This window comes from Tetranychus urticae, chromosome 1 (genome assembly GCF_039701765.1).
Source record: "Tetranychus urticae isolate SD_2017Ah chromosome 1, NJAU_TeUrti_SD_1.0, whole genome shotgun sequence".
Lineage (NCBI taxonomy): Eukaryota > Metazoa > Arthropoda > Arachnida > Trombidiformes > Tetranychidae > Tetranychus > Tetranychus urticae.
The window spans coordinates 29,821,210-29,841,908 of record NC_142958.1 but is presented as its reverse complement, the minus strand read 5'-3'; the positions used below and the strand labels follow the sequence as shown (position 1 = coordinate 29,841,908).

Sequence of the window (20,699 nt, the reverse complement as noted above, 5' to 3'; positions counted from 1 at the left end):
TCAACAACATCACTTATTACGACCATAATTTCAACAGCAAACAAATAAACATCAACAACAATCAACAGGATCCATGTTGATCTAGCGTAAGCCAAAAAATGATGATGTAGACGTTCAAGTACAAAGTAAAGGCCCCATCGTAATTATCATTTCTGTACTACAATTTAGGTTGAAAACAATCACTAATATATGATAATAAATTATTGAGAAAATGGTTAAACCAAGGGAAATTGATTGGCACAACTGACAGGAAAAATTGATTGTTGAAGCAAATATCTTGAGCAAAAGGAGCCTCATAGAGAACCAGAGAAAGATTAACTCTTTGCTGGTTCATTTTACCATCAGCTGAAGCACTCGAGTTAATAAATTATCTGGAAATCAGGGAATCACAAAATCAGTGTTGATTGACTTACAACATTAAATAAAGAATAAATTTGATTAATAATTGTCATGGAATGGTTAAACTGGTTAAAATATAACAATACAAATAAGATCAGTTGGGATAAGCAAGTTGACTTGGATCAATTTGGATCAGTTTCTTGTATTATAATATTACTTGGACTATATCCATAAAGATTGATACTATTAATACAGTAATTGATCGATCATAAATTGTAAATTTTAAATTTCTAAAGGTTATTGTGCTTAGAAATGGTTGATTTGTTTCTAACATTATTATTAACACTGTTATTTGATTGAATTAGACTAGACTGATTGATTGTTATTTTAAGACAATCGTTGAAGGTTTAAGGCTTGACAATGTATCAATAAATTGTATTGAGGCTTGTACAAGACATTGTAAGACTAATGGTGTAATTAAAAGGGCAATTTATTTGAAAAATAATGTGAGAATTGTTATTTCAATGTTTGCTATTTATCCATGAGAAATAAATGGATATTTGATCCTGTTGGATTAAATTGGTGATGATATTTGGCTGGGTAACAAGTATTTCTGGATAATTTGAGATACACTTGAATCTAGTCACTGTGTAAGTCTATTAAAAACAATATATTTATATAAAACAGAACTTTTATTTTTAATTTAAACATGAAACTCTTTGGTGATGAGCATGATGAATAGAAGAGTGAAAGTGATTTCAAGGTGATTTAGTATGCAATACAATCTGATGATTACAGATTTGTCAGTGTTTTCAATTCAGGAAAACTGAATGAGAAATATTAAAAACAAATATTTACTTCCAATTCATTTGGTAACCTGGAAACTCAATTTTCAATTTAAAGTTAATCTCACGGTCTATTAAAGATTTATTGATTCTTATTGATTTTTGAGATTGTTTTCAATCAAAATCAAAATCCATCAACAACAATGACAGTTTCAGCTGAATATTTGTGAATATGATTTATCTGAATTGAACAAAAACTCTGAGAAAGATTTGCTGAAAGATTAGATTTTACTTTTTTTGGTCAATAGATGGCATTCAGCATTTGTGTTTTTCAAATCTGGCGGTTCAAATTTAGTAACCAATAAGTAGTCGGTAACTAGAAGGAACTAACACGGGTTTTCCTTGAAAGCGATTAACCATTTTTTTCATCTTTATTGGTGTTTATTTTAGACAATCTTTATTTAGTTGTTGAATAAAATTCAAGTATAATCTTGTGATACTTTCGTTTAATTGTCTTGTGTAAAGTTTATTGTTTTCTGTTGTTTTTATCTATAGTAATGAAGTCAAAGAAACATAAGAAACATAAGGATCATCATAAATCTGGATGTGAAGATAGTCCATTTGAGCAGAGACCGCTGAAACTTGTTCTCAAAGTTGGTTCATCGTCTTCTTCAAATAATTTAGCCACTGCAAAGAAAAAGAAAAAGTCTAAAAAACATAAACATGGACATCATCGTTCTCATCATTCTCACCATCATCATAGGCATCATAGAAGAAGCTCATGCAGCCATCATTCAAAATCATCATCATCATCACAACATCATACTAGCAGTGAACAACCACCATATGTAACACCACTTTCAATCAAAACTCATCCAATTCCTACTGAAGTTAATGAAGTTTTACCCTCTAAATCACCTCCACCCCCACGGCTTGTTTCCACTGGTGGAAAAACAGGCAGCAAATCTCAATTTATCCAGTTTTTGGGACATCTTTTGAAATTGCTTCAAAAGCGGGATATGCATGACTTTTTTGCATGGCCAGTTACTGACATGATTGCTCCAGGTTATTCATCTATAATTTCTCACCCTATGGATTTTGATACAATGAAAAAGAAGATTGCCCAGGGACTTTATGAAACATTGGATTCTTTTCGGTCGGATGTTAAACTAATTTGTGACAATGCCATGGTTTACAATATGCCTGAAACCATCTACTATAAGGCAGCGCGAAAATTATGGCATTATGCTAGATGCAAAATTTTCAACAAAAACATTATTCCTGAGTTAGCCAAACCTTATCCTGATTTAAGTCCAGGTCAACTTGGCTATGATATGGAAGAAAGTCCAATAATGGAGATTGACTCTTCAATTCAAACAGTGCCAGGTATTGAAAACTCACAACAAGACAGCTGTACGGACCCGCTAAAACTTCCAGATAAAGAAATGAATGATTTCAGTGAAATTGAACTGATTGATGACGAAGAGCTGACTGCAGAACAGATTTTAGCTCACGTGAAAAAATCTGCAAAAATAGCTGCTGATAGATTAACGTTGGAAAGACCGGAAGGGTCACATTTAAGTTTCCTACGGCAGAAAAATGATGGAACCACAACATTGGGTATTATTGGAAGTCAAGGCAAAGAAAAGACAGTAACATTAGGAAGTTTAGTTGGTCAAATATCCGATGGTATTTCATGTTTACCACCCTACAAAGAACCTGAAGCAAATCGAGTTAAAATGATGGATTCCGTCACTATAACACCTTTCTCATCATTCTTACCCTCAATGGATTCGACCTTTGCCACTCTTAGTAAAGAAGAAACTCAATTGTTGACATCAACTTATGGAGAAGATGAAATCGGCCTACATTATACACAAAGTCTACTATCATTTGCAAATGATAATGACTATGTTATGAATATGGTTGGATCTTTACTTGAAGTTCTAACTCATGGTCAGCATGGTAAAACGATGCATAAGTTGAAAGATTTGCAAAAGGAAAAGGAGAGAGAAAAGGAAAAAGAGAAAGAGAAAGCAAAAGAGAAAGAAAAAGAGAGAGAAAAAGAACGAGAAAAAGAGAAAGAAAGAGAAAGAGAGAAAGAAAAGAAAAAAGAAGAGGAAAAAGAGAAAGACCAAGAAAAAGATGGGGATAAAGAGTCAGAAAAGGAAAAGGAGAAAGATGGAGATAAAGATAAAGATAAGAAAAAGGACGATGAAACTGAAAAAGCCAGGAACAAAGAACAAACCAAAGACAATACTGATATGGACATTGAAATGATAGCCATCGATACAAGTTCGGATGATATTCAACCTCAATTAGATAAAAGTTCTCAGCTTATAAATGAATTACAATCCATCAATCATCAACGCTTAGCATCTTCTACTCAACCAATACCACCATCTGATGATGAAATGAAATTAGCTAACCTATTATGTGACAAACTAACGACATTCATAAGTTCTCATACAACACCAGCTGACATCAGTGATCCTAGAGCTATCAGGAAAGCCTTGGGAATACAAATCAAATCAGAAAACCATTGAGTCTCATCATAATTCACATTCATTTTCAGCATCTTGATCATATTAATATTTAAAGATTTTGACCATTCAAAATCGTAAACTTGATTGTAGACTCTTTACCTCGCCTTTTGTTTGTAAAACTGTTTTTGAAGTCATCTCTCTTCGTAACCAGCTGATCTTGATACTTTTATATCAAAGCTGGTGATATATGATTATAAATTAATTGTTATTTAATCCAATATTTGACAATGAAAACTTACTTTAATAAACAAAAAGAATGCTTTTAGCTTATTCCAAGCTATCAAGATATTAGCTGATAAAAAATAACACAATTTACAAACATTTTTACGATTCAAATAGCAAATAATGTCATTTAGGTTTGATTGATATTTTTGTAAAACTAAGAAACTCGAGCTAAATAACGGGATGCAGATTTAATGACAAAATGCGATTATTGTGATTAAAACTTAAACATGTTCAACGGATAACTCTAATGAAGGAAAAGAAATTGATTATAAAATCTATTTTTTGATTTAAACACCTGATGGAAAGTCAAGCTCTATGTATAACTTGTAATTAACCATTAAATCATGATTAATAATGATAATAACCGATAATTATAATGTGAAACTGTAAATTTTGAAATTGATAAAATAAAACATGACCATTGCTGCTTTGAATCAGCACTGGAAATTGAAAAAAGATGAAAAAATCATTTCAGTAACTATTGAACTGCAATTTTCGACATTATTTTGTATTTATTGCATTTCTACTATTTTTAATAAAACCCTGAGTTGATATGGATCAATGTGTTAAATCGCAAACGATTGAAAGATGACAAAAATCGTGAACTAAAGATTCTTTGTCAGCCTATTTGAGTCTAGCAAACTTCGTGAACTTCGGTTTAGTTTGATGGCTGCAAAACATTAAAATAAGTGTTTCAACCGCGTTTTTGAACAAATGCCGACGTTTGGACTAAAAAGTATTTGCTGTCACCAGGATTCGAGCCTGGGTTGTCGCGGCCACAACGCGAAGTACTAACCACTATACTATGACAGCTTATATAATCTGAATGCAGCAAATTGGAAGGGATGAAAACTGAAAAGCCCAACAATGAAATTGAAGGTATGAAGCCAATCCTGTTATTACTGAAGCTAGGGGAAGGAAAAGACCAACCCTTTCATCATGAAGCTGAACAATCATTTTATTGATAATGATAGGTAATGGTTCACTAACCATGAGCGGGCTGAAAAGCTGTAAACAAGTTAAATTGTAGTTCAAAGCATACTTACTTAGCTGTTGATCTCAGAGCGTTGAGCACCTCGAGTTTTAGCTACCATGCCTAGAGCTCGAATTTCTGCGACATCAGTTACTTTTTTGTCCAAATTTCAAAAACCGAAAAAGGGTGAAGAAAATTGAAAACACTGAAAGTTAAATCCATCCTAAGCAAGAGCTTGAAAAGCTGATATTGAATGTTTATCACCAGTGACAATAGAAAATGGTTTTCCACTTTAATTTGAAAAGATACAACAAAGATGTATACTGTAAGATCATTGTCGATTGTCGTCAAGTTTCATTCCACATTTGATCGTTTTCAAATCAAATACAATGTCAACACACCAAAGAAAACCAAAAACTCGGGGAAATACTGAAGCTGAAAAAATGAAGCTTAAAAAAGCTATTGGAAATCAAAGCAATATCTGATAAATTTCAACTAGTTCGGTGAGTCAACATGTTGTTATCAGTAATTCTTTTTAATACTTGATATTATTACTCCTAAAAGTGGTAATTTCAATCAATGTTAATTTCAATTGAGATAAACAATTCGTATCAATTGTTTAAACGAGTTGTTTATTGTTAACGGTTGAGAGATGGAGCAACGTTACCAATTCTTTATGTAACTCACTTTTTGAAGGAGAAGTGATAGGGAAAGAGAGAGAGAGAGAGAGATAGCAAGTGATTTATTCTACAAACATATAAACAGTCTTTTTATTTTCATAATCATAATCCACCCTTATTTTATTATTGAAATTGTCTCTTTTAATTGTATACTTGTTTGACCTAAGTGTTAGTTTAATAAAAGATGTCCGCTCCATATTCAAATCAACCCCCACCAATAGGTCTTAATGGTCCTCCGGCCGCTGCACCTCCAAGTTATCCAGGTTATCCACCAGCAGGTCCACCGATGAACCCAGGTTATCCTCCTTATTCACAACCTTATGGTGGACAACAGCCACCGCCAGCTTATGGTGGAGCACAACCACCACCACCAATGCAACCTTATGGACAACAGCAAAATTATCCAACGGCTGTCAATGAAGGTAAGCTTCATAATTTCCTTTAAACCGTAACCACTATCTCATCTTTTGCGTTACATCTATTTGATAATATTGTCGATTTATATTAACGATTTTATTTCTATTCTTATCGGTGTTTGGAGATAATCTGCATCTTTTTTATTGTTTCACTAACTGATTTGAAGGAGAATCATAATGCTAGAAATACGCCAGCCATTCTGTTGATCTACAGTTAATATCGATGGTAATAACTTCAGGGAAAAAGAGAAAAGGTTGAAAAGCAAAATGTCATGTTAGTTCATCATTCTCTATGTATGTCGATAAATGTACATATTGACTGCTTTTAATGACATTTCAATCATCATTAAAGCAGCCAATCTTCTAGAAGATTTGATCTTAGCAATTTCAAGTAGCATAATGCTTGAGACAAATACTTATCATCGTGTTGTTTTTGCTTAACTCATACATTGCGTAGACTACAGAGTAAAGACTCAGCTTGCCATGTTTCATAAAGCGAAGATTTAAAAAGAAACAAATCGTTTCAATTTCACTTGAGCCCACATCGCTGATGTATCATAGCGATATTCAGTGACGTCAATGCATTACTCACAACTATTTTTTTGACCGGTTTTACGTGCTTGTAGTGTGTGACTGTTTTATTTATAGCTCTAACCGTTTCTTCAAGGAAAGAAAAAAAAAGTTAACCTCTTAAAGAAAGTGAAACTGACTGAAGTCAATTAAGTCTTGTTTTCTGTGACCTAGTTAAATTGAATCTTTCCGTTTTTCGTTCCATCAACAATTTTCCCAATTCATGATATTTGCAAAGTAGATCCATCCGATGATAATTTGTAGACTAAAATTACTTAGTAATCACAAACTGTAGTAGAAATGACAACTCAAAAACAACTTTGATGTATTTCTATACAATATTTTTATATCAATTTATCAAACTAAATACAAAGTGTTGACAGATTGTTAACAATTTGTTACCTTGAATTCTCAGCCATTGAAAATGAACTTTGTTCCTGTCTTTTCGGAGAATTATTGTAATATTATTTGTCAATACTTTAAATGAATTTATGAATGATTTCATATAGCATTAGTAAAGGCGTTAAGATAACGATAACCAGGATTTACTTTGCATATCTATTTTTAGGTTAAAGTGTATTCCACAAAAGGCTCTTATTATTTAAAGGTTGACTTTTCACATTTAGGAATATGAATCTAAATGGTTAAATGTTTCCCTAATTTTGTTCCATCTAATTTGTCTTTTGTCTTTATATTTTCACAGGTAATTGGATGCCAACTCCACTAATACCAAATTGTCCACCAGGATTAGAATATTTAACTCAAATTGATCAACTTCTGGTTCACCAGAAAGTTGAGCTTCTTGAAGCTTTCATTGGCTTTGAGACAAAAAACAAATATCACATTAAAAACAGTATGGGCCAGAAAGTGTACACTGCAAATGAAGGTAATATATTAATAGCTTAAATTGTCACCTTTCAACTTGACTAATTTTATTTCTTTCTTCGCCCACTAGATACTGATTGCTGCACCAGATGTTGTTGTGGATCTGCTAGAGCTTTTGATATGAAAATTCTCGATTATCAGAAACGAGAAGTTCTTCATCTCTACCGGTAAATCATTTTTGCTGATTCTTGTAGCATGATGCATCCACCGTGATTTAATCATTTAGATATGGTTGCCTGGTTTCAATCCTGTTTCAGATAATCCAAATCAATATGAACCTGACTAATTTCAAAGGAAATTAGCATCAATTTGATTCATCTTATTATGCTCTTTTCTAATCTAATAGCTTAGGTTCTTTCAATATGTTTGCCTTTTGCTCGTTATCCTTAGTTTTACAAGTAATCAATTTTTCTTGTTGGATCAAGTTAGTTTTCATTTTTTTATTGATTTTTCATTCGAAACTGTCTCTCCATTTCTTTAATTATTTAAATATATTATTCATGTTGTCTTCTTTCTATCATGTCCTGTCCATCTATCATATTCTGTCCATGAAAGTTGTCTATCATTCAATGTGATTGTTAATCAATAGTTTAAGTCAATTCTTGAGCTAGCATACTTTTTTGTGTTTATACCAAGAACTGTTGGGTTTAGCTTCCAAATTTGACTCTATCTATGTTTATTTAGGCTTACATTTAGTTCATCTTGACAAAAAATTTCATTTGAAATTTCTCTCAATTCAATTATCACGGTTTCATGTATTGTAGTAACATTGCTTTATATTGCATTCATTATAATAATCAACCTCGTAAATAATCAGGGTTAACCATTGTCGAATCTATGGGTAGCTTTAAAGTATCTTTACAATCTTTTATAATCTAATGACATGATGATCACTGAAAAAAGCATTATTGAGCTATTTACTAGCACTTTATTGAGCTATAACAAAATCGGTCAAACGATTGCTCATAAGATAGGAAATTATTGTAATAAATATAAGCTTGAAAAAATCACCATAATTTTCGGATGTATTTTCAAGGCTTTTCCCATTTATTTGGATGAAACTTCATTAATTGAATCTTTTTTATCTCTTTTTTTTGTCAAGCCCTTTGCGATGCCAATCCTGTTGGTTTCCCTGCTGTCTGCAACGCATGGAAGTTACTGCTTCTGGTAATTTATGTGGATATGTTGAACAATCCTGGAGCCTTTGTTTCCCTAAATTTAGAGTTTGTAATGCTGCAGGAGATACAGTTTTACGAATCGAAGGACCATTTTGTACTTTCTCTTTCTGTGGTGATGTTGAATTTCAAGTATTATCACGCGATGGCGACACGCAAGTCGGTCGTATAACTAAACAATGGTCTGGTTTAGCTCGAGAAGTATTCACAGACGCTGATCATTTTGGTATTTCATTCCCAATGGATTTAGATGTCAATATTAAAGCTGTATTATTGGGAGCTTGTTTCTTAATTGTAAGTATTTATCTTATAATTATTGCTTCAATTCCTTACGCGTTATTCAATAAATTCAAGTTGAAGAATTCATAATTCCCTTTTTAATCCAATCTATCATCGGTTAACGACTCAAATCCTATGATAATTTTTGTGATCGTCACTAGAAACTTGAGTTACAATATCGTTCGAAATAGATTTCAAAAATGAATTACTATTATTTTGCTAATCTTAATACTTATTCTGATTAGATTATGATATTTTGACAATTATTGTAGAGGCGTTATATCCTTGAGATATTATCTTGCCTTTCCTACGTCAGTTTTTTTAGTTGTTTCAGCCAATATATTTTACTAAATAAGTTGCTCATTTCGTAAACAAATGATGGCATATTGCTAGATCTTGATTTTTTCATATATTTCAGAACTTTTCTTACTGATTACAAACATCTTATCAACTTTACTTTACTTCAATATTTGATGAAAATTAAAACCATTTTGTCAATATTACAACTAATTCTGTCTCTTTACTTTTACAGGATTTCATGTTCTTCGAGAAAACTGGAAATAAAGAACGTGATAGACCGGGAATGTTTGATTAGGACGCAAAAAAGACACAATTTTACATTTAACGACTTTTCTTAAGGCAGATCTATTGAACGGCAACCTACAACCATGCTATCAATTAAAGCACATTGTTTAAACTTAACAAACCGAAACAAATGGACATATTAGTGTATAAATATATATTATTATGTGTAAAATGCAAGAACAAAATTCAATATCAAATATCAATAGACATGGTTTGAAAGGCTTTTGATATTGATATTGTTCATGTTTTGGTGTGCAATATAACTTTTTTACTCTGTTGACTATTTCATTTTACTTGTTGAGTCCAATTGTGCTCGTTTTTGAGGCTCATCTATGAATTTCATTCATTTGCAAACGAAAGTGACAATTATTGACAAACTTACCCTTTGAAATGACAACAACATCAAAGAAATAAAATTGAAGGAACCCACTGATGGTCGACAGCTGATAAATGCCAACAAAACTAACTTTTAACTAATCTTTCAATAATCTTTGAGGTGAAATTGAAGTTTCATTAATATGTAAAGACAAAAGTGAATGAAATTCATTGAGAAGCGTTTCATCATTTTAAACTATTTCAATTTTGATCATTTTACACTGTCATTGTAAAGATCAAATGTGTTTTCATTTGCTCTTTTTGTTACGCTTATACTTATAACAGCCATTATCTCTAATTGTCCAGATTAACCTAAAGTTAAAGCAAGTCCAACTCTCACAAAGGTCCCAAATGAAACAAGAATTATCCTTGACTACCGAAAAAGCCTTCGTATTTCTTAAATGTTTGTCCGCATCTAATTTACAATGTTTACACCGATATAAATATCCCAAATCACTTTGCGTTAAAAACAATGGTTCATTTGATTGTACCGGAATTGTATCAAATCTCATTTTATTTAAATCATCTGTCTATCAACACAGAGATATATGTTTAATCGAGTTTTTTTTATAAAATTATGACCAATAAATTGCACAATTTTATCATTTTATCCAGGCTTTTTATCCAGGAAATTTTTAACAATTCATTGCACAGTAAAACCTCAGTTATTTTATGTCAGCGCTAATTTTTTGTTGCGCCATCTCTTGTTTTCTTTTGATACTCTGCATACAAAAATATAAAATAACCAAGACTCCACTGTTATTATCAATCAATACTTCATGAAATTATTATGTATTTCTATTGTAATTGTTAGTTTAATAATGAGGAATCAAAAGAATAGCCATTTAAAAAGGATTTTCTGCACTTTTTGATAGCCTATCAATGATAGGTGTCCATATTCAGCAAAGTACTTTCATTGCTTTTGAACTTTCATTTCAAAGATGAAAAAAGCGAAGAGATAGGACACAACGGTAAACTGTCCATGTCTAATCCATGCTAATTTAAACTCTAATTTTCTTGTTAAAAGAAATTGTATCAAATTTAATTCAGTGATTGTATAAATAATGTTCACTCCAAATTCAATCCAAGAACCGTCATGCAATCATCTTTATCCTTCACTCGAAACACCATCAAATAGTGTGGTTCATCCTCAACCAGCAACACATTTAGAGCAACCACTTTATCCTCAGCTTTACGGTGGAGCAAGACTACCATCGACCAATCCCGGTAAAATCAATTACCTAAATGTTTTGTTATCTGAGTAAATCTAATTTCTTTCTTATATTTCCATGATATTTTTAGATGAATGGATTCCGGGTCGTCCAGTATCTTTTAGTCCGCCAGGATTAGAGTACTTGACTCAAATTGATCAAATTCTTGTTCACCAGAAAGTTGAAATTCTTGAAACTTTAATTGGCTGTGAGACAAAAAACAAATATCATATTAAAAACAGTATGGGCCAGAAAATATTCAATGCCATTGAAGGTAAGATGTTGATATCGCAAATAACCTTTCAACTAATTGTACTCCTTTCTCGCTTTACCCATTAGATACCACTTTTTGTACCAGGTGTTGCTGTGGACCAATGAGACCATTTAATATGAAAATTACCGATAACGAGGAGCGAGAAGTTATAAATCTCTATCGGTAATATATGTTGATTTAGCATAATACAGATTGATGGAAACAAGTATATTATCGAATGCATGTCCATTCAACTTTCACTGATTCATCACTTACTGAGTTTTTTCATTATTTTAATTTTTTCATTTAGGCCTTTGAGATGTCAAGGACGTTGTTTCCCTTGTTGTCTTCAAAGTATGCAAGTTACTGCTTCTGGTGTCGTATGTGGTTATATTGAACAAACTTGGAGTCTTATTGGGCCTAAATTCAAAGTATGCGATTCTTCTGGTGAAACAGTTTTGCGGATTGAAGGACCATTCTGTACTTTCTCTTTCTGTGGTGATGTTGAATTTAAAGTTTTATCACGCGATGGTGACACTCAAGTCGGTCGTATAACTAAACAATGGTCTGGTTTAGCTCGAGAATTATTCACTGACGCTGATCATTTCGGCATTTCATTCCCAATGGATTTAGATGTCAATATCAAAGCTGTATTATTGGGAGCTTGCTTTTTAATTGTAAGTATCTTCTTTCCTGCTCAATATGATTTCAATGAAAAGGACTTATTTTCTTTATGCTTTATTTTTCTTGATTTTACAGGATTTTATGTATTTTGAAACTAAATAGTGATCCTGTAGACAGACGATTCAAATGAAATGAGATTTGACACAATCACGGCACAATGAAATGAAACATTGTCTTCAACGAAAAGTGATTAAGGTTTCATTTGTGACTGTTTTAGAGTTGGACTTGCTTAAACTTTGCGGTTGATCTGGACAATTAGAGATAATGGCTGTTGACAACAAGTCTAAAATGATCAGAATTAAAAGCTTTCGCTTATCAGCCGTCGATTTTGTCTTATATTGGATTCTATTACGGCATCAATACTATGTATCGATGGTAGGCTCTCGATATTGCCACAATTTAAAGTTTGATATTTGCTATCATATTATAATATTTTATAAAAATCAAATAAATATAAAATTTTATCAATTTACACCAAATTTTTTACACAGGTTAGTTGCTTTCTTTATTTGTACGTAGTAAACCGATCACCATTCATCACATCGATTTCAATCCAAAAACCTCCAGGATTGGAATATTTAATCAAAATTGATAAATTTGTTGTCAGTCAGAATATTGATCGTTTTGAATCAAAGAACAAAGTATCTTTTTTAAAAAACTATTTGCCTCAGAAAGTTTATACTTCAGTTGAAGGAAAGATACAAAGAAAATTAACGCCATTTCTCATTGTTTTCATCTCCTCCGCTCAGAATACGATAAGTTTTTATAGATTTGTTGTAACACTTGTTTCCTAGTTTCAATGCTGTCCCAGATAATCCAAATCAATATGAATCTGATGCTGATTTAAAAGATGAATTTGATCCATCTTATTAATATTATGAATTTTTCTTAATCTAATAGCGAAGGTTCTTTCAATATGTTTACCTTTTGCTCATTATCCTTAGTTTCACAAGTAATCAATTTTTTTTGTTGAATCAAATTAGTTTTCATTTCATATCGATTTTTCATTTGAAATATTCCCAAAATTTCTTTAATTATTTATTTAGAAAAAACAACTGATGTTAAATCTTGATTTTTTATATATTTCAGAACTTTTTTAATAATACTAATAATGGCAAGCTTTGTACTAAATTTTAAACTAATAAATGATTTAAATTTACACAATTTTTGTTTTTCTTTTGTCAATATTACAACTAATCATTCAAACAGAAAAGTTGTCATTTATTTAGTTATTCAGTTGATCAGGTTTAATTTATCATAACCTCTGTTAACTTAAAATCGGTAAAAAGTAGAATTTTCTTCAATCAATAGCGAAATTCATTTGGGGTGAAATTGTTAACAATTTATTAATACAAATACTAATATTATCAATCAATACTTCATGAAAGTTTTAAAATGAAAAATCAATAGGATAGCCATTAAAAAGGGGGTTTCTGCACTTATTGATGACCTATCAATGATAGGTGTCCATATTCAGCAAGTACTTTCGATGCTTCATAAACTTTCATTTTTAAAGATGAGTTGAAAGTGAAGAGATAAAATGAAACAGTGAACTTTCCATGTCTAATCTGTGCTGATTTTCTTGTTAAAAGAAGTTAAATCAAATCAAGAAAACATGTCCATTCGAAATTCAATCCAAGAATCTCCAGGATATCTTGTTGGTCCTCAAACCGAAAGACCATCAAATAATGTGTTTCATTCTCAACCAGGTACACAATTGGTACAGCATTTTATCCTCGGCTTCACTATAAAGCCAAACTACTATCGAACCAAATACCTAAATGTTTTGCTGGTTTTTCTCTAAGTAAATCTAATCATCTGTCACGAATTTCCATGATATTTTTCAGATGGTTGCTTGCAGGACCGTCGAGTAGCTTTTTGTCCATCAGGATTAGAGTACTTGACTCGAATTGATCAACTTCTTGTTCACCAGAAAGTTGAACTTCTTGAAGCTTTCATTGGCTTTGAGACAAAAAACAAATATCACATTAAAAACATAATGGGCCAGAAAATATTCAATGCTATTGAAGGTAAGATTTTGACAGTAACCGTAACTAACAGTTTCGCAAGTAACCTTCCAACTAATTGTACTTCTTCTCTTGATTTCACTAGATTCCGATTGCTGCACCAGGTCTTGCTGTGGGCCTGTTAGACCATTTAATATGAAAATTATCGATAACGAGGAACGAGAAGTTTTAAATATCTACCGGTAATACATTAAATCTGTCAATAACTCATCTCTTATTGAGGCTTCTTCATTATTATTCATTTTTCATTCAGACCTTTGAAATGTCAAGGATGTTGTTTCCCTTGTTGTCTCCAAAGTATGCAAGTTACTGCTTCTGGTGTCGTTTGTGGTTACATTGAACAAACTTGGAGTCTGTTTGAGCCTAAATTCAAAGTTTGTAATTCTTCTGGTGAAACAGTTTTACGGATTGAACGATCATTCTGTACTTTCTCTTTCTGTGGTGATGTTGAATTTAAAGTTTTATCACACGATGGTGACACTCAAATCGGTTGTATAACTAAACAATGGTCTGGTTTAGCTCGAGAATTATTCACTGACGCTGATCATTTCGGCATTTCATTCCCAATGGATTTAGATGTCAATATCAAAGCTGTATTATTGGGAGCTTGTTTCTTAATTGTAAGTATTTTTTCCCCAGTCTATATGATTTCAATGAAAAGGTTTATTTTCTTTATGCTCTGTTTTTCTTGATTTTACAGGATTTTATGCATTTTGAAACTAAATAGTGATCCTGTAGACAGACGATTCAAATGAAATGAGATTTGACACAATCACGGCACAATGAAATGAAACATTGTCTTTAACGAAAAGTGATTCAGGTTTCATTTGTAACTGTGTGAGAGTTGGACTCGCTTAAACTTTTTGGTTGATCTGGACAATTAGAGATAATGGTTGCTTAAATAGTGATCCTGTAGACAGATGATTTGATTAAAATGAGATTCGATACAATTCAGTTTCAATGAAATGAGCCAGCTAACACAATGTGATTCTGGATATTTAGATCTGTGTAAACGTTAAAAATTAGATGCAGATTAACATTTAACAGCCACGAAGGCTTTTTCGGTAGTCGAGATTGATGTAGGTTTCATTGGTGACCTTTGTGAGAGTTGAACTTCTTGGAGTTGGATATCTGCTTTCATACTTATCATATGTATTATTTTATTCGTATAAGTTAGATCACTGCAACGAGGGTATTCGTTGTTAAGACTCGAGGCGGAGCCGAGAGTCTTATCAATGAATGCCCGAGATAAGGTGATCTAACAAACTTATACCAGTTTTAAACAGTATTAATGTGCTGCACTGGTATTAGTGCAATACACTTTTCAAAAAACAATGGCTCTCCTATAAAAAAGTGGTATAAATAATAAATATAAAATTTTATCAATATACAGCAAAATGAATCGTATCGATCTAGTACGAATTACAATTATTTTGAAACGTTATTTGCGTTATAAACCTCTAAGGTTGTTACTAAAAGGACACAATTATCACATTGATGCACAAATTGACACAAATGGACAGAAACGGGTGAACATTAATTTCTTTCAAACTAAGACTCTGTTTGAGAATGGCATCACTTAAAATCATCAATCTTTCACCAATTAATAATCCAATCCCTTTAAGAACTTTCCATTATAGCATTTGGATTATGATGTTTACGCTGTAAAATGTACGACCACCAACTTATTCAACAAACCAAATTCTTCGTAAATAAACCAATTTTCTGGTTAAACTAACAAATGAAATGCAAAAAGTACTGCGAAAGTCTCGTACATTTGAGTAAAGAGTTGAGACTTGGTGGGTTTGTAGGGACATAAAACTAAGTCTAATGGCACAATTAAATAAGTAATAGACAGTGTTCTAGAAAGTCGAGGTATTTTTAAAACTACCTTTTAAATATCTTTCATCTTACATCTTGTCAGCTGTGTCAGAATATGTAACTAACTTTTAATTGAATACATTGGGGATTTTTTGGCTGCACATTGATGAAAGGATCTTGGAATTGTCATTAGATAAAGGAAATGATACACAGTCGTCTTTTCCTAGCTCAAACATATAATGATCTTTGAACCAACAATTAAATCTCACTAATAACATAATCTCTTGCTAGACAGAAATAACTGTACTTTGATCTTACAAAATCTTACAAAGTTCTTTGTTAGCCATGTAATGATCTTTGATTATGATTCAAAAGTATGCTTTGATTCTTTTCTCTGTTTTCATGCTCATGCCCGTTAATTTAACCTCTCATTTTTTTGTTAAAGAAGTTCCATCAAATTTAATTCAGTGATTAAAATAAATAATGTTCACTCCAAATTCAATCCAAGAACCGTCATGCAATCATATTTATCCTTCACTCGAAACACCATCAAATCGTGTGGTCCATCCTCAACCAGCTACACACTTGATGCAACCATTTCATCGTAAGCTTTATTATGGAGCAAAACTACCATCGACCAATCCTGGTAAAATCAATAACCTAAATGTTTACTCAGTGAATCTAATTGTTCTCTTATATTTTCATGGTGGTTTTTAGATGGTTGGCAGCCGGGTCGTCCAGTGCCTTTTAGTCCGCCAGGATTAGAATACTTGATTCAAATTGATCAAATTCTTGTTCAGCAGAAAGTTGATAAGAGAAACAAATATAAAATTAAAAACATCGAAGGCCAGAAAATATTCAAGGCTATTGAAGGTAAGACGTTTAATTGCAAATAACCTTGCAACTAATTGTATTTCTTTCTCGCTTTGAATCCCATTAGATACCACTTGTTGTACCAGGTTTTGCTTTAAATGGATTAGACCATTTAATATGAAAATTACCGATAACCAGGAACGAGAAGTTATAAATCTCTATCGGTAATACATTTATTGTATATTTATACGTTGCCGTTCATCAAATGATTCACATTGATGAAAACATGTTCAAATGCATGTCCATTAATCTTTCATCGATCATCTATTATTAAGTCTTCTTTATTTTATACGCCTTTGTTCAGGCCTTTGAAATGTACCGACTGTTGGTGCCCATGTTGTCTTCAAAGTATGCAAGTTACTGCTTCTGGAGTCGTTTGTGGTTTTATTGAACAAACTTGGAGTATTTGGCACGCTGAATTCAATGTTTGTGATTCTTCTGGGGAAACAGTTTTACGAGTTAAAGGGTCATTTGACATCTTTCCCTGCCGTGATGTTAAATTTAAAGTATTAACAAGAGATGGTAAAATTGAAGTTGGTTGCATTACTAAACAATGGTCTGGTTTAGCTCAAGAATTATTCGGCAACATTAACCATTTCGGCATTTCATTTCCAATGGATTTAGATGTTAAGATTAAAGCTGTATTATTGGGAGCTTGCTTTTTAATTGTAAGTATTTTTTTTCCTATTCAATATGATTTCAATGAAAAGATTTATTTTCTTTATGATTTGTTTTTCTTGATTTTACAGGATTTCATGTATTTTGATATTGCATATTAATCCTGTAGACAGACGATTTGAATAAAATGAGATTGGATAAAATTCCTTTAGAATGAAATGAACCATTGTTTTTAATGCTATGTGATTCTGGATATTTATAATGAGTAAACGTTGAAAATTTTAAGTGGAATAACATTTAACAGCTACGAAGGTTTTTCAGTAGTCAAGATTGATTCAGGTTTCATTCGTGATGTTTGAGAGTTGAACTTCTTCATATGTATTATTTTATACAAAACCAAATAAATTTAAACTTCTATCAATTGACACCAAATGGAATCATATCAAATCTCTTAACTATTAACTCATGTTTGTTGAGTTTTTTTATGAAATTATGACCATCAAATCGCTTTCACCATTTTTTCAACCTTCTTCAGAGTTATTCAATTTTCTTGCTCATGATAAGTTGTCATTCATTTAAACGTTGAGAATATATGAATACATCCAGGTCACTTTGATGCTCTTCGTATTTAAGCATAAACATGTTTCCATCAATGTGCATCATGCAACATCAACATCAACATATATTGCCGGTAGGAATTTATAACTGGTCGTTCCTCGTTATTTCATATTAAACGGTCTAATTGGTCCAAAAAAGTGGTATCTAATAAGAATTACAATTTTTTGAAAGGTTTTTTGCGATATAAACCTCTAAGGTTGTTACTAAAAAGACACAATTGAATCAATTTTCACATTTATGCATCAATTTAGCGGCAGTTCTCTTAGCATGATAGCGTGATTTTAGGTTGACGTTTAGTAGATCTGCCTTAAGAAAAGTCGTTAAGTGTAAAATTTTTCCTTTTTTGCGTCCTTATCAAACATTCCCGGTCTATCTCGTTCTTTATTACCAGTTTTCTCGAAGAACATGAAATCTTGTAAAAGTAAAGAGGCAAAATTAGTTGTAATATTGACAAAAAAGAAACAGAAATGGTTATAATTTTCATCAAATATTGAAAAAAAGTAAAGTTAATAAGATGTTTGTAATTGGTAAAAAAAGTTCTGAAATACATTGAAATATTATGTCTCTATGATAGTTGTCAAAATATAAGAATCTATTAAGATTACTGAGACACTATGTTTTGATCAGAGTTACTCGTGATAAAACTATGATTAATGTTTTGTTGCTGAGAACTGATTAACCACTATTTAATAGGATATATTTTTCATTTCTTCAACTTGATCCGTTCTCAAGAAATGAATAATTAAGATATTGACCTTTAATAAAAAATAACAAACCTTTTCATCGTTTATAAATAATCAAAGATCATCTTACAGGTACTTCTCCCAACCAGAAATGAAGGATTTATGATGAACACGTCAACTAAATGAACGGGGACTAAATGTTAATGTTTTATGTTTTTATTTAACAAGAAGTAGTTTTCAAAGCTCTAAAAATCAGATTAAAAAACAATTAAGGCTCAATTTGATCTATTAGAGAAGATTGAAAATGGTGAAAATACGCTGCCCGTTGAATAGTGTAAATAAGCTATTCCAAGAGAGCCAATTATTTCAACCTTTACTGTACAAAAAGTAAACAGACGATAAACTGTTCATGTCTAATCTGTGCTAATTTAACCTCTCATTTTTTTGTTAAAGAAGTTCCATCAAATTTGATTCAGTGATTAAAATAAATAATGTTCACTCCAAATTCAATCCAAGAACCTCCAGGATATCTTGTTGATCCTCCAATCGAAAGACCATCAAATCGTTTGGTTCAACCTCAACCAGCTACACACTTGGTGCAGCCATTTCATCCTCAGTTTTATTATGGAGCAAAACTACCATTGACCAATCCTGGTAAATTCAATAACCTGAATGTTTACTTGATTTTTTTCTCAGTGAATCTAATTGTTCTCTTATATTTTCATGATGGTTTTTAGATGGCTGGCAGTCAGGTCGTCCAGTGCCTTTTAGTCCACCAGGATTAGAAAGCTTGATTCAAATTGATGCAATTCACGTTCAAAAGAGAGTTGACTTTTGTGGAAGCAAATATCATATTAAGAACATCAAAGGCCAAAATATATTCACTGCTATTGAAGGTGAGATGTTGCTATCGCAAATAACCTTTCAACTAATCTCACTTCTTTCTCACTTTACCAACTAGATCCCACTTTTTGCTCAACGTTTTGCTGGGTAACTGTTAGACCAATCAATTTGAAAATTACCGATTCTGAGGAACGAGAAGTTATAAATTTCCACCGGTAATAAATGTTGATGTTCATAGCGTGATACATATTGATTGAAACATATTAATACAAATGAATGCACTTTATTAGTACATTGCATCTTTCATTGATTCATCTTTTATAAAGGCTTCTTCATTATTATACATTTTTCATTCAGGCTTTTGAAATGTCAAGACTGTTGTTCCCCTTGTTGTCTTCAAAGTATACAAGTTACTGCTTCTGGAGTCGTTTGTGGTTTTATTGAAGAAACTTGGAGTCTTTGGCAAGCTAAATTCAATATTTGTGATGCTTCTGGCGAAACAGTTTTACAAGTTAAAGGGTCCTTTAACATCTTTCCCTGCCTTGATGTTAAATTTAAAGTATTAACACGAGATGGTAAAATTGAAATTGGTTGTATTACTAGACAGTGGCCTGGTTTAGCTCGAGATGTATTCACCGACTCTGATCATTTCGACATTTCATTCCCAATGGATTTAGATGTTAAAATTAAAGCCGTATTATTGGGAGCTTGCTTTCTAATTGTAAGTATTTTTTCCTAGTCAATATGATTTAATGAAAAAATTATACACTTCATGATGTTTTTTTCAGATGGTTTTATGATTTTACAGGATTCGATGTGATCTTACTACTGCAGCTTTGAAAAGAGATTCATCTCTCATTGCCATTTCTTTATCGTTATTCTCATTTGCCAAACTTCTTGTAACCATTAATAAAGGATTTAAAATAAACTTGGAATTCATTTTTTCTTTTAATTTTGAGACTTTTCAATATTCAACTTTCTTTAAAATTTTCTGTTTTCTGTAAAACAGATCAGTTCGATTTCCAATTAAGTCTTCCGCATTCTGTGATCGTAAGAGTTAGAGATCTGAAACTTGGTTGATAAAAACTGTCTGTGCAAACTCGTACAAACAGGCACATCTTTAAAAACGGTTGCATCGAAAGTTTTCTTGACTGAATAGGCACAGAAAAGTGGTGCCTATCAAAGAGTAAATACCATATAACTAAACAATGATCTGGCTTAGCTCGAGAAGTATT

The 20,699-nt window shown here is 31.9% G+C and overlaps 6 protein-coding genes, 1 long non-coding RNA gene and 1 other non-coding gene across 9 annotated transcripts; 6 read left to right on the top strand and 2 right to left on the bottom strand.

Annotated features, from left to right (window-relative positions):
- The first annotated feature begins 1,503 nt into the window (after positions 1-1,503).
- Positions 1,504-3,940, top strand: Brd7-9 (Bromodomain containing 7/9). The gene has a single exon (XM_015928712.3). The coding sequence runs from the start codon at positions 1,682-1,684 to the stop codon at positions 3,668-3,670; it is 1,989 nt and encodes a 662-aa protein (XP_015784198.1). The 5' UTR covers positions 1,504-1,681; the 3' UTR covers positions 3,671-3,940.
- A 696-nt stretch (positions 3,941-4,636) lies between these two features.
- Positions 4,637-4,708, bottom strand: TRNAH-GUG (transfer RNA histidin (anticodon GUG)). The gene has a single exon. It is a non-coding gene; the product is annotated as a tRNA-His (tRNA).
- A 933-nt stretch (positions 4,709-5,641) lies between these two features.
- On the top strand, positions 5,642-10,443 carry LOC107361801 (phospholipid scramblase 2). Its single transcript, XM_015928714.2, has 5 exons — positions 5,642-5,970; positions 7,238-7,420; positions 7,490-7,586; positions 8,522-8,888; positions 9,406-10,443. The coding sequence occupies exons 1-5, from the start codon at positions 5,733-5,735 to the stop codon at positions 9,466-9,468; spliced, it is 948 nt and encodes a 315-aa protein (XP_015784200.1). The 5' UTR covers positions 5,642-5,732; the 3' UTR covers positions 9,469-10,443.
- Positions 10,441-12,460, top strand: LOC107361802 (phospholipid scramblase 2-like). Its single transcript, XM_015928715.3, has 5 exons — positions 10,441-11,060; positions 11,136-11,318; positions 11,384-11,480; positions 11,608-11,974; positions 12,057-12,460. Exons 1-5 carry the CDS (start codon positions 10,898-10,900, stop codon positions 12,081-12,083), a joined length of 837 nt encoding a protein of 278 aa, XP_015784201.1. The 5' UTR covers positions 10,441-10,897; the 3' UTR covers positions 12,084-12,460.
- Positions 12,461-13,596: 1,136 nt separating this feature from the next.
- On the top strand, positions 13,597-15,099 carry LOC107361517 (phospholipid scramblase 2-like). The gene is made up of 4 exons (XM_089266149.1): positions 13,597-13,690; positions 13,829-14,011; positions 14,231-14,628; positions 14,709-15,099. The coding sequence occupies exons 1-4, from the start codon at positions 13,597-13,599 to the stop codon at positions 14,733-14,735; spliced, it is 702 nt and encodes a 233-aa protein (XP_089122275.1). The 3' UTR covers positions 14,736-15,099.
- A 1,077-nt stretch (positions 15,100-16,176) lies between these two features.
- On the top strand, positions 16,177-17,539 carry LOC107361573 (phospholipid scramblase 2-like). Its single transcript, XM_015928410.3, has 5 exons — positions 16,177-16,475; positions 16,547-16,702; positions 16,770-16,866; positions 17,007-17,370; positions 17,452-17,539. The coding sequence occupies exons 1-5, from the start codon at positions 16,313-16,315 to the stop codon at positions 17,479-17,481; spliced, it is 810 nt and encodes a 269-aa protein (XP_015783896.2). The 5' UTR covers positions 16,177-16,312; the 3' UTR covers positions 17,482-17,539.
- On the bottom strand, positions 17,045-18,971 carry LOC112538836 (uncharacterized). Its single transcript, XR_003082209.2, has 2 exons — positions 18,715-18,971; positions 17,045-18,350 (listed from the first exon to the last, which is right to left on the bottom strand). It is a non-coding gene; the product is annotated as an uncharacterized LOC112538836 (long non-coding RNA).
- An 8-nt stretch (positions 18,972-18,979) lies between these two features.
- On the top strand, positions 18,980-20,416 carry LOC107361988 (phospholipid scramblase 2-like). Of its 2 annotated transcripts, none has more exons than XM_015928960.3 (5): positions 18,980-19,275; positions 19,359-19,517; positions 19,583-19,679; positions 19,822-20,185; positions 20,273-20,416. In XM_015928960.3, the coding sequence occupies exons 1-5, from the start codon at positions 19,113-19,115 to the stop codon at positions 20,282-20,284; spliced, it is 795 nt and encodes a 264-aa protein (XP_015784446.2). In that variant the 5' UTR covers positions 18,980-19,112; the 3' UTR covers positions 20,285-20,416. The 2 variants fall into 2 exon arrangements, with proteins under 2 accessions (XP_015784446.2, XP_015784445.2); XM_015928959.3 differs by having other exon boundaries at positions 20,253-20,416.
- Positions 20,417-20,699: the final 283 nt, after the last annotated feature.